Consider the following 13217-nt stretch of genomic DNA (forward strand, 5'->3'; position numbering starts at 1 on the left):
ATGACATTCGATACCGTGAATCAATCTGTGGATCGAGCCAATGGGAAAACAATGGAGCAGGATGTCGAAACAGCGGCAAGAGTGAACGAACCCCAGAACAGCAGCAACGTCACAGAACAGAATGAAAATGCGTAGGTATTCGGCAAAGGAGATATCGGAAATGAAGAAGTGCGTAATATCAATCCTTTTCGCATCTGCAGACATAATAGTAACAATGGCAACATGAAAGCAACACTCCTCAGCAGCTTCCCAGTGGAAAAGCTTGCTTCGTTGAATGCAAAAATTTCCAACTCCCGATGGGTGGTGCCCGTGTTACCGTCTCAGGAGTTGGATTGTCTGCTCGATGCAGCGATCCAATTATCGATTGCGGGTAAGTCAAGTGTAACTACCCGATTCACGGGAGCCATCACATGCCCTTCTGTGCTGATCGATCTACTTTTGTTTGTCTCGTTTTGATTGGTTTAGGTCTGGACGGGGATAGCGAACCGTGCGTGCGCTTCTACCAGAATGAGTTGGCCACCTCATTTATCAATATCCTTACGGACGAGGCGGTCATGTCGTGGAAGAACAACATACACGTGTGCATCTTTAAGTCATGCTGTAAATTCCTACGTCTCGCCTCACTTCACATAGAGCGTGATAATCAGCCACTGCTCGAGCTTTTGGCGATCGTGTTCGATCCGGAGAACAAGTTTCATGTACACAATATTGCACGGCAACCTGAAAACCTGACAGTGGTCGCATCGCCAGCGCAGCCCTCGGTTAATACGTTGGTGAATCCGGTTACCACTTCTTCGTCGTCGTCATCCTCATCTTCGTCGTCGTCGTCGTCATTGCCCGATAGCAGTGATAACAGCAGTGCTGGCGTGACAACCGCCAGTAGTACCAGCGCACCTGCGCCGGCCGCTACCAAGCAGCAGGAAGAGGTGATGGTTTGCTTTGCGAAACTTCCCGGCGAAACTAAAAGCCCGCGCGGGTGGCTTCTTAATTTTATCAATCAATTCGGAGTTCATGGTGGGTTCGACAATCTGCTCAAACGTCTGACGGTGGCCATCGAGCAGCAGCTGGTGCCTCAACAACAACGACACACAACCGAGTCGGATAGCGGAGGTGGTGTTGATGAACGGAGTGGAAGAATGTCGCTGCAACTGCTGTACGCTCTGCTGCGCCCTTTCGGTCTGTGCGCCGAGTATCTGGCCGCGGAGACAATTGAACGTTTCCTGCTACCTGGTTGCCGGTTCGTGCTGAGTGTACTGGAAGGGCTGACGGACGTTGAACTGAAGCGGGAGGTGGTGTTCGAGGGTAAAAACGATTTCATAACAGGCATCGTGAAGTTTAGCCGAGCCTTGTTGACCCGCATCTCCGGCCAGGAGAGCCTTTTGAATGAGCTGGAAATGGCGCGGCTGAAGATTATATTGCGCGTGCTGCAAATATCGAGCTTCAACGGCAAAATGAATGCACTGAACGAGATTAACCGTGTGCTAAGCTACGTTTCCATCTACCCGCACCGGGGATTGATCGCCGAAGAGGAAGGCGGTGATCTTCTAAGTGCCAGCAAAATGGCGCAATGGATCCGCACCAACCGGGTGCTGGCGATCGTGCTGAAGGATTCACTACACCAGTCGCAGTACGTGGAGAAGCTGGAGAAAATATTGCGTTTTTTGATCAAAGAGAAGGCTCTCACTTTTGACGATCTGGACGCGGTGTGGAGTGCCCAGGAGGGCAAGCACGAAGCGATCGCCAAGAATGTGCATGACCTGCTGGCTAAACTGGCGTGGGATTTCAGCGCCGATCAATTAGATCATTTGTTCCGGTGCTTTCAGACAAGCATGCAGCGGTCTGGGAACCGGAAACAGCGTGAACGGCTGCTGGAGCTAAACCGTCGTTTGGCGGAGGATGACAAGAATGGTATGATGGCGCAGAAGGTGCTGAATATGTTCTGGAACTTGGCACACAGCCCGGACACACCACTCGAAGTACTTGAGCAGGCACTCCAGTCGCACGTAAAAATTCTCGACTATAGCTGCTCGCAGGAACGTGATGCACAGAAGGGTATTTGGTTGGTGAAATGCGTAGAAGAGTTGCAAGGACGCGATGAATGGGTACTGCCTGCGTTGCGGTTGATACGCGACATATGCTCACTGTACGATACTACACCAAATCACACACCGCGCATGCATCACACCATGAACCGGCAGAAGATCATTGATCAGCTGCAAAACGAACACAAATTGGTAATTCTGGTGACGAACAGTTTAACAGGGTACATGAACCGTGTCCGGGAGCTGGTGGCTGCCGATCCTGCACTGAAACCGGCTAAGCTTCGCTTGGATGGGCGGTATGCGCATCCACAGCAGTTGCAGGAACGATTGGACTTCTTGAAGTTTCTACTGAAGGACGGCCATCTGTGGTTGTGTGCAGATCAGGCAAAGCAGATCTGGAATGCCCTGGCCGTGCACGCGGCCTTCGTCAGTGATCGCGAGGAGTGTTTCCGCTGGTTTAGCAAATTAATGGGCGAAAACCCGGATCTGGACCCGGGGATTAATCGGGACTTCTTCGAAAATAATCTGCTAAAGCTTGACCCGGTGCTGCTCACCGAGGGCGGCGTCAAATGTTTCGAGCGTTTCTTCCGTGCCGTCAATACGAAGGAAGATCGATTGATGTCTATGGCCAAAGTTCACGCGCATCATCATCATCACCAGCATCGGGGCTCAGCTTACGGTTATGGCGAAGAACTCATCGGCAAAGACTATCTGTGGCGGGTGATTACCAATGCGCCGGAGCAGATCGCAAACCGGTCGATTGGTATATTGAATGAAATGGTCACTGCCGTCGGACCGCGAACGACTATAACCGATTTGCAGGATTATCATGAAACCTTCATCGAGGAGTGCTGTGAGAAGCTACGAGCCACTCATCAGAGCATCGAATTGCTAACGCAGTTCTCTACCGTGAACCAGGAGAAACAGGAACAAGTGGAAGAGGGGTGTAAGAAAAGTGAGTGCAACATCCCAGCCCAGGCGTTGGGCGGGTGCGGAGACACCGAAACGTACAGTGACATCGAACGCAAGAAAATGGCCCTTGCGGAGCAGATGTGTCGCATAGTGCGCACGTTGTACGAGTATATTCGCGAGTGCGACCGAAAGTTCGTGAGCGATCGTTACGATCTGCCGCTTGGCCAATTTGTTCGTGGCCGACACATCGAGCTATTGATAAAGTTCCAAACACCAGGGCGCCAATTGGACGACGTGGAGGTGCTTAGCCACAGCAACGAAACGATGCACTCGCTGAAGCGCAATTTATTGCGGCGCATAAAGGCATTGAAGGCAAACGAAATTCGGGTTGATCTGTACGACAACGTGACCGGAGAGTTGGTGGTGGTGCCAGACGAGCAGCAAACGTTGGCATTCTATGGCATACGAGACAAAATGTCACTAAGTGCTAAGCTAACACCCATTACTTCTGGTTTGATGACCACCGGATCGCCGGATAGTTCGAGTGAAAGCAGCTCAGGGTCACCGCCTCGTAACTATGTCGATGCAGTGAAGCACCAGCAACAGCTCGGTCACCCCGGATTGGTTCAGCAACAGCATCAAGCACAGTCCCAACTACACCCCAACTATGCTCCTCAACAGCAGGCCCAGTTGCAGCCAGGAACGTTACCACAACAAGGACAAGCCTTCCATTCGCACCTATTTTTGCATCCAGCGTCGGAACCGGAAGATACGCTGCCGGGTGTTCTAATCGCTCAAAAGCCGCAATATATCGACTTTTTCCTCAAGTTGTACCACCTGGCGAGCGAGTTGAAGGACGGTGGTCGTGTGCTGGATAGCGTCCGTTTGCTGCTTCATCTATTGCCTTTGGACCGCCAAACGATGGCCACTCTTTACGAGCTGTTGGCCACAGTGAAACGGCAGAAGGGGAAAGAGGGAGGATTGCACAAGGATCTTACGCGGCCAGAGCGCGTGGTTGTGCTGGGTGCCACTTTTGACACAACATCTGAAGGTACTGCTTCCGCTGGAGATGGTACGCTAATGAAGGAAGCTTTTCGGGCACTCTTCATCACTCCGCCTCCCGCGCGAATCCTCTACAATCTGGAAGTGCTGGAAGCGATGCTTCTACCTGCGACGGTTATTCCACCACCGGCCATTGATGACGGAGTACCCTTTGGAGGAGAATTCGCTCTAGAAAAATACGTTGGCAATGCAGAGGTTGTTGGTAGTGCTACTGCCGCAGGAACTGTCCCCAATGCCAACACAAACAGCACTGGTAGCGACATCACGAGCGCGCCTGGAGTGGATGCTACAAAGTTAATGGCTTTATTGGAGTTTCAGTATGCTTGGATCGGGAGTGGCGTGGCGTATCAGGTGGTGGGACTACTGACGGAACCAGCGTTTCTCACTCTGGGCGGCGCCGATAGTCACACAAAGCGTGCCATCTTTCGATGTGTGGTGCGGTTAGTGAGGTTTTTGCTGTATACGCTCGGCTACTTGCGCAACATACAGACGTTCTATTTGCTGCGGAGATTTAAAGGGCTTCACGGTGCGCTGTGGGGTGGAGAGCAGACTTTGAAGGCGTTTGCAAAGCGGCTCTCCACCTATATCTGGGAGGCTGTAGATGGGCCCGACGGTAGCGGCTACGCGTTGTTTGATGAAATGTTCTACAACGAATGGAGGTATCCGGAGGTTGATAGCATGAAAAGCATCATGGAAGTTGCGTTACGTGCCGCAAACGGTTGGTGTGCGACTAGCGACGCCGATCCGTGGAATGTTCAGATTCCGAATCCAGGGTCTGGAGCGAAGGTAGAAGTTGAAATGGAAGCAACACCGGCGACGACGGAAAAGAGCGTCGATGGGCCATGTTCTGAGGCAGGCACTAATTGTAAAATAAGTACTGAAGGCGTAGAAGAAAATGCAGTAGTAGTACCTCCGGAAAAAGAAATGAGCGAAGAAAACAAACGACGTAACAGCAATAGTAGCGTCGGAAGTTGCAGCAGCAATAGTAGCGGTAGCAGCAGCACTAATAGCAGCGAGAGCAGCAGTGCGCTGTTGAACAAGACAGGAAATGGAGTGACAACATTGCAGCCACCAGTAGCCGCTGTAATCGAATCGTCCCCGGTCAGCTACGAGGTGTGTCAGATGGCGCTGGAGGTGTTAGCCCTTGCATTCACCCTCAACGACAGTGCGATGGTGAAGCTTGTCTCCGAGACCAATCTCTGGGACAGCTTTTTGCTGTCACTGTTGGTAGTAAACCCGTGCGCTAGGATTCGCTCGATCGCCCATGAACAGCTACTGACTATGTTGACGGATGGAGATCACATCGTGTTGAGCGAAAAGACGATCGCTAAGATGCGCACCATCTGGGAACAGTTGGACCACAACGCGGAAACTAATGCCGATTTCCTGCAGCTGTTTGCGAAGCTGGTGCAGTACAACAGCCGACATCCGATGTTTCCGATCATCAGCAACAGTTCACTGCTGCACGACGAGATCAAGTGGCTTTACTGGGTGAAGGCGAATGTGGCCAAGCATGGGAAAACCTTTGTGCACGAGGACATCCTGGAGGGACATCTCTGTTTGACGCGAGCCCTCGTCTACACGGAGGAGCAGCGAAGGAGACCATTGCTAGTGCCACTACTGAAGGTAAGATAGTTTCATTGTCAAAACATTCTGTCGATTCTGGAGATACTTGATATATTGACAACGATCTTTTGATTACACAGGATCTGCTGCAGGAGTTTGTGTTCAAGGCGTCATTTCAGTACATCGATTTCCGGCGCCAGAAGATAATCAACTTTGCGGAAACGCCGCCGGTGTGTCGCAATCCCAAAACGATTTCGGCGGCCCTGGAGCTATTGGTGGAGCTGTCGCATGGGTCGATCGAATTCACTCGCATCGTCGCCGAGAAACTGAACGATATGTTTTTTGGCGATATCGAGCCGGTGCGAGAATGGGAATATCTTCCTCCCGATGCTCCTCGAGCGGCGCATGGATTCTGCGGGCTAAAGAATGCTGGTGCTACGTGCTACATGAATTCAGTTCTACAACAATTGTACATGGTACCCGCTCTGCGCAACGGACTGGTGATCGTCCACAACGCGGTCACAAATGAGAATGAAGATTTCAACGAAGAGCAAGATGGACAGTCGATGGTACCTAACGTTAGATACGTTAAAAGTTGAGCATGATTAATGACCCATACTTTTCGTTGTTTGGTGTTCTTTGCGTATCATGGTTTTAGGCCGTTGCACACAAAGAGGACGACGGAGGCAAAAACTATCATATTGGAATTCTGAAGTATGTGATGGTGATTTTCGGCTATCTTGGTCATAGCGCATTGCAGTATTATGTACCTAGAGGATTATGGAAACATTTCAAGTGAGCAGCGAATTGCACCTATGCCCGCCGACGGTTGCATGACTTTGTCCGTTTCTTTCTAGGTTGCAAGGAGAACCAGTAAATTTGCGCGAGCAGCAAGACGCGGTCGAGTTTTTTATGTCACTTTTTGAAAGCATAGACGAGGGTCTGAAAGCGCTGAACTGCAAGCAACTGATGGCGGCCACGCTTGGTGGTTGCTTTAGCGATCAGAAAATCTGTCAAGACTGTCCGCACCGGTACAGCAAAGATGAACCGTTTAGTGTACTTAGTGTTGATATTAGAAATCATAGCTCGCTAACGGACTCGCTGGAACAGTACGTTCGGGGCGAGATACTGGAAGGTGCCGATGCGTACCACTGTGATAAATGTGATAAAAAGGTACGCAACGTTGCTACAGTGAATTAGTACTTTCTAAACGCTTCCACTCTCCCAACTCAAATGTTTTCGTTTCACATTCTCGTATCAGGTCGTAACAGTAAAGCGGCTGTGCGTAAGCAAACTGCCGCCCGTATTAGCAATACAGTTGAAGCGGTTCGAATATGATTATGAACGGGTGTGTGCTATCAAATATAACGATTATTTCGAGTTCCCGCGTGTACTCGACATGGAACCGTATACAGGTGAGAGCACAGTTCGACAGTTCCCGAAATCGTAGCCATAATCGGGTAAATTGGGAGTACTAATCGTTGTTCTTCTTTTATTTTTTAGTATCTGGTTTAGCTAAGCTGGAGGGAGAGGTGATCAATGTTGAACCAAAGCAAGAAGATCAAGGTTCCACCCGCTATCATTTGACGGGAATTGTTGTGCATAGCGGACAAGCATCAGGGGGCCACTACTATAGCTATATTCTGCACAAGTAAGGGGAAAGCATGTCACGTAAACACGGGGCAGGTGCTTACGATTTTTTGTTTCATCCCGATCCTATCTGCAGGGATTATGCCAGTGGAAAGAAAAAGTGGTACAAATTCGACGACGGTGAGGTAACGGAATGCAAGATGGACGACGACGAGGAGATGAAAGCACAGTGTTTCGGTGGTGACTACATGGGCGAGGTATACGACAACAATCTAAAGCGCATGCAGTACCGAAGACAGAAGCGCTGGTGGAATGCGTACATGTTGTTCTACACGCGAAACGATGTTTATTACGCCAAACCGCCGAAGAATGCGTTCTGGTGGCGCAAGCCTCCGGCATTTTCCTGGTTACAGCAAAGCCCGATTGTTGAATCGCTTTCCTATGCGCAGAGCGAGCACTACTGTTTCGATATGGCAGTAGGCATTGAACGCAGTGTTCGGTAAGTTGAAAAGCAAAATATAGCCTAGTTCGTAGTGTGCACCACCATGGACAGATTTCCGGAAACCGTAAATGTCTGTTGTCGGGCAGCGGTATAAGTTGCTCTACTAATATTTGTACACATTTCTTCTCCGATCATCCAGGAGCCAGAACTTGCGGTTTCTTCACTCGAGAATGCTGTTTTCGGCAGAATTTTTCACCTTCATGAAAAAGCTCACCGAGTTCCCCGACACAACGCGAAGAACGCTTCCGAACTGGTTGCCGAAGGTAAGTTGGCTCTATTGCACAAAATTAAAGATCTAAACATACGTTTAATAAATATTAACGATCTTAGTCACTCATTAACATATTTTATACATATCTTTGTTGCAAACTGTGTTCTAGTTGACGAAGGACAACAAGTGGGACGAAATATGCTTACTCAAAGTGCAGCTGGCATCGCAGTTTCTCTTTCACTCCGGCTTCAAAACTAAGAAAACTATCCGGGGACAAGTGATGGATTGGTGAGTGACATTGGACATTTCGTTTTGTTTCTTTGTTTTAGCGCATTCTTCTCTTTAGTTTTTAACTCAATGGAAGAAACGGGTCCGTGTATGATTGGTACATATCGGCACCATTCGTATGGACTTCTCATTTCATTCGCTTAGCTTATCTATGGTTTTTCTTACATATTGTGATTCGACTGACCTCTCCGGTAATCCGTTTCATTTTGTTCGGTCTGATTGGCGAATAGGTACGAAATATTCCGCGATCACCTGGAAGAAACGGCTGTTATAAGACAGTGGTTCGCACGAAATGTTCTGCTGGACCCTCCGAGCCGATTGTGCGAGTATCTGTTGGCTGCTCCACTTCCCGATATACGTTCCTGTTTCGCCAAGTTGATTGTCTCATTCTGTCACTATTCGGCAAAGGATGATCCGCTGCCTGACTACGAAGGGTCTAATCTTTGCGAGCAGGTGCTAATCGCCGTGCTTGCCTTGCTGAAATCAGACGTGCCGGAGCACGGCAAGCATTTACCGCACTATTTCAGCCTATTTTCAATGTATGCAGGCCTGGGCTATCGCGAAAAGTGTCAGCTAATCAAGGTGAGGAAGAAACACGGAGAACATAGAGACGATGCTCGAGATCAACATTGAACAACTTTGTTTCCGTTTTGCAGCTGAACGTCCCTGTGCTGTTTATGCGGATAGCGATGGACGATGGAACCGGTCCGACAATAAAGTATCAGTACCCGGATCTTAGTAAACTGCACCACGTCGTGTCGTTGTTGGTACGCTCGATGGACATTTCGTCACGATGCCGCAGTGCAATTAATGGATCGCCACCACTACAAAACAAGTACGGCGAGCATCGGTTCGCGGAGGAAGGAGCAAGAAAGTTTACGCTGATTCCCATGCCGGAAGAGTGTATTGATTACCTATACAATCGAACTGGGTATGGAGACGTTTTTGTGTGGTTTTCAAAAACAAACATCGTCGCTCATTTACGATTCAACGTGTGTTTTAGTTACGTGAAACGATTGCTCGAAGATGTGCATATTGGCGAGGAAAGCTTCAAGCTGCTGCAGTACAGCTGCTGGGAGAATCCCCATTTTTCTGGCATCATACTAATGGAGCTGCTGTACCAGTGCGATTACGTTTACTGGCACGACATGAAACACTACACCGATCTGCTGCTGCACATTCTGCTGATCGAAGACTCGTGGCAGGGACATCGAATCATGAATGCTTTGTTGGGTTGGTACCAGAGTTTACGCCTTGTACGTTGCACTGTAATCAAAACGTTTCATTTCTCGGTTTATCCATCCGCCATTAGGTGTCGATCATGACAGGGACGGGTTGTTGGAGATTATAAGGCGCAGCAAGTTGAACTACCAGAAACGTGCCTACCAGTGTATCAAATGCATGGTGCATCTGTTTACGAAAAGCTCAGTCGCACTGAACAAGCTACATACGTGCGCACCCCTAGCCAAACAGTGGACACTGGCCATCGAGTGGTTACAGGAGGAGTTGGAAAAGCATCGCACTACCGGCAACAGTCAATATAACTACAACTCCTGGTCACCGCCCGCCCAAAGCAACGAGAATACCAATGGGTTTTTGCTGGAAAAATCACAGTCCGTTCGTGACATTCTTCAGATGGCGTTCGATTTGTGTCCGGAACCAGAGGTATGATCCTGGAACCACTTGTTGGATGATGTTGCGAACGAATATCTACCACATTTGCTGTTCTTTTTACCCAGGTCCATGAACCGGAAGCGTCGGCGGAACAGCAACCGACGACGACGGTCCAGGATGGGAACGATTTCAACCCTCTTGGCGATCGCGAACCATCGTCTGTGGTAGAAATTGAGGCCCAACAAAAACAACCTGCTTCCTCTTCGTCCTCCCTGGCACCGTTGGTGGCAGTAGTGTCCACCGTTGGAGCTGATCCTGCCTCCTCTATGCCGCGAACCGTCGTGAAAAGCGCGCGTGATAGGTTCACACCGAACCCCTCCGTGACACGGAGGTTCTTAGCGGAGAGCGATACGAGGTATCGTCAAGACGTGGATAATCAAAATGGACCGAGTGTTGGTGTGAGTGGTGGTGGTACCGGAGAGAAAGTGACCGGTTCGGGCATAAAACAACTCACTGCAGTGATGTCCAGTATTGATATTAACACTGATGGAAGCACATCCGAGAACAGAGAAGGAATCAAGGCGCCGCCGTCGGTCGCTGCAAATACCTCATCATCATTAGCGACAGTAACGGGATCAGTGGCACCGGCAGCCCCTGAACCTTCGCCGTCATCCTCCTCTTCGTCGCCGGCGAACTCCTCTTCGTCTTCGTCAGTCTCAGCAACGTCGACAACACTGGCGAAGAAGGACCGTCCGGGCGGTGGTACCGGCGATGGACAGTCCTGTGCCAGTTAACAGGAACAGAAAAGCTACATTTGAAGCACTCGTGGGAAACCCTTGCACGGGTGGTGCAGAGAAACAGTCGCCGCTGGCTAGAGCATGATGCGAGTTGATAACGATATTGACAGTAGATAATGTGAACGTTTCGTTCCGAGAGGTACGTGAAGCACCGGGCAACGTGGTGGATTTGAGCGACACAGACATCTAGCAAGAAAAAAAGAAGGGAACTGACTTTCTCTGTAGTTAGTAGTTTTTGTCTTTTTGTGCTTGCTATTACTCGAAAGGAGACACACCATCTGGCAAGAATGTAATTTGTATCTGTTATATTATAACTAGAAAAAAACAAATTATGGAAAAATATAAAACTATACCCACATCAGCTGCTGGAACGACGAAGCAACTGGAATACATAAACAATGGGCAGAATAAAAATGCACACATACACAGCAAAGGAAGAAAACAATTAGTTTAGAGGAACGCGACCTTCTTTTCTCAACTCAATGCGCGAATGATTACTTGAGGTTCTTGAGGCTTGAGGTTGAAGAAATCCTGAAGTTTTGAGCTAACGTTAGCTTACTGCCGTTACTAGTCACATTGAATGGCGTGAGAAGCATAGGGGAAGGAAATAAACAAACTCACACTTTGATATAGAATCGAAGGGATGTAAAATCGGATCTAGGGCATGATAAACGTGAAAGGGTCGAGAAACAAAACAGGTTAATCAAACCATACGCGTTATGATAGTACTGGAACTAGACTTTTTTGCGAAGGCGGTGGTGGTGCTTGGTTGGATTCAGTGTACCCCCCCGGGCGAATTAGCGAAGAAACGGCATGATTGTCACTTGTAAGCTTCTGTATTTATTTTATTTTAGGTAATGACGACTTTCAACCGTGGATGTTTCCGCTGTTTTGTGGTTCACGCCATCACACATGAGTTCTATAAGTCCCGGTTCGGTTGTGAAAACAGAGGAGGAAAACTGGTCGCTTGAATTTCTCATGCCACATTTCCAAAGCCATAGCTTTAAACTGATTTTCCTCGCTTGAACCTTCCGCCTTCAGTATAGACGAGAGTTGAGTGGATACGATTGAACAGGATACTAACAGCTCTGAACAACAGGGGTTCACAGAAGTAGAACAAGAGAAGAAAACTCAAACACTTACACGCATTCAACTACACACACCGACAGGCAAACACACACTTACTACATGCTACAATAAATTAAAAATAAATTTAAATATGTTTGAACTATCGGAATCAATAAAAAAACAAATAATGTGATCAATATGGTGAGATGTTCTCGAACGGTATTCAATTTCGGCTGCAGGCTTCCCCAACGTGGGACGAACACGTCAAGCTGGACGAGGCTAACGCCTTTAAGGTACTTCGCATCCATCTTCTATTGGGATCGTTTATCCTCATTAATGAAATCTGACTGTATTATCATCTATCCTTATTTGCGATAAGTTAGCAAATGAATTAATTTCCGCATTGCTTGGGTGCTTTCTACTCTAAAATGTATCCTTTTCTTTTAAGTACTCTTTAAGTGTTTTCCTAATTTTTTACACACATCTATTGCGGAGCATTTAGTGCTCTTTTGGTTTATTTTTTGGTACTCCCCAATGCAGCTTTAAAGCTTAGACAGCATGTAAAACAGATACAGCAGTAGTGTGGCTAGATGATATTTTCACCTAGCCCCAAAAGCTCAGAAATGAGTGCCCCAGCGTTTAGTTTATTTGTTGGGAAATGAAAAGAGATGAAAAGCTCCAGCAACTGAAGCTTTTATAGCAATTATATTGATTCTGGGATCGCTTGTCTGATTCCGATTTCGAGTTCGACTAGTTCACTAGTTCTGGTCTATGTGAAAAGGACAGGGACCAGACTAGACTTCAAATAGGCTGGTTCACAATATTTATTAAGATTTGATGTTTCGCGTTTCAAACGACAGGGAACGATTGGGGAATTTAGTAGAAGTAAAGTTGTAGTAATATTGTCTGGTTTTTTCCTTGTTTTCCTGAATTTCAATTACCAGAGCTTCGATCTGTTGAGTCTTTGGTTGGTTTGGAACGTAAGGACGAATCGAAAACCACTGATGAAGCTTTCGTTCCATGCGAGTTCAGTTGTAATCCCATCCAACCGAAACCCCACGTGTCGAGGTGCTCGGGCTCGTGCAGATCGTGCTTATTTGCTATTTGCGTTTACTATCGATTGGTCTTTTGATGGCGATATCGATATATGGCAACTGCAAACAGCAAGATTGCCACGGTAAACTTTTGATTATTTGCGACGCTGGTGCAATATTTGTCATTCCATTTCTACCCGCCCCGGAACCAGTGGCCGGCAACCGTTGGAAATTAAAAGGAACGGATTTTCATTTCTTGTAGCCCGGGCAAAATGTGAACAATAGTTTGCGATTGTTTTGCAACATATGTTCCGGTTCGTGCTGTGGATTGAAATTTAACGAACATGCATTGGTACAGCTCTTGAAACACATTACAACTGGGAATGGCGTTCAGATGGACGCTGGGATCTTCACGAATTTCGGAAAATCTTTCCTCTAATAATGTTTAGTTCCCAAAACATTCGTTGCCGTGGAGAAACCTTTGGAAAGCATGAAACATTTCTAAACATTTGCTCAGAAGGATACCCGACA

At 48.0% G+C, this 13217-nt stretch overlaps 1 protein-coding gene across 1 annotated transcript; it reads left to right on the plus strand.

The window, feature by feature from the left end:
- LOC131207684 (probable ubiquitin carboxyl-terminal hydrolase FAF) lies at positions 1–11799 on the plus strand. The gene is made up of 17 exons (XM_058200310.1): positions 1–131; positions 201–370; positions 466–4221; positions 4297–5642; positions 5735–6151; positions 6241–6377; positions 6440–6755; positions 6844–6997; positions 7086–7233; positions 7309–7671; positions 7814–7937; positions 8073–8173; positions 8404–8755; positions 8830–9104; positions 9177–9406; positions 9486–9838; positions 9913–11799. The coding sequence occupies exons 1-17, from the start codon at positions 1–3 to the stop codon at positions 10579–10581; spliced, it is 9042 nt and encodes a 3013-aa protein (XP_058056293.1). The 3' UTR covers positions 10582–11799.
- The last annotated feature ends 1418 nt before the right edge of the window (positions 11800–13217 follow it).

Source organism: Anopheles bellator, chromosome 2, assembly GCF_943735745.2.
Source record: "Anopheles bellator chromosome 2, idAnoBellAS_SP24_06.2, whole genome shotgun sequence".
Classification (NCBI taxonomy): Eukaryota; Metazoa; Arthropoda; class Insecta; order Diptera; family Culicidae; genus Anopheles; species Anopheles bellator.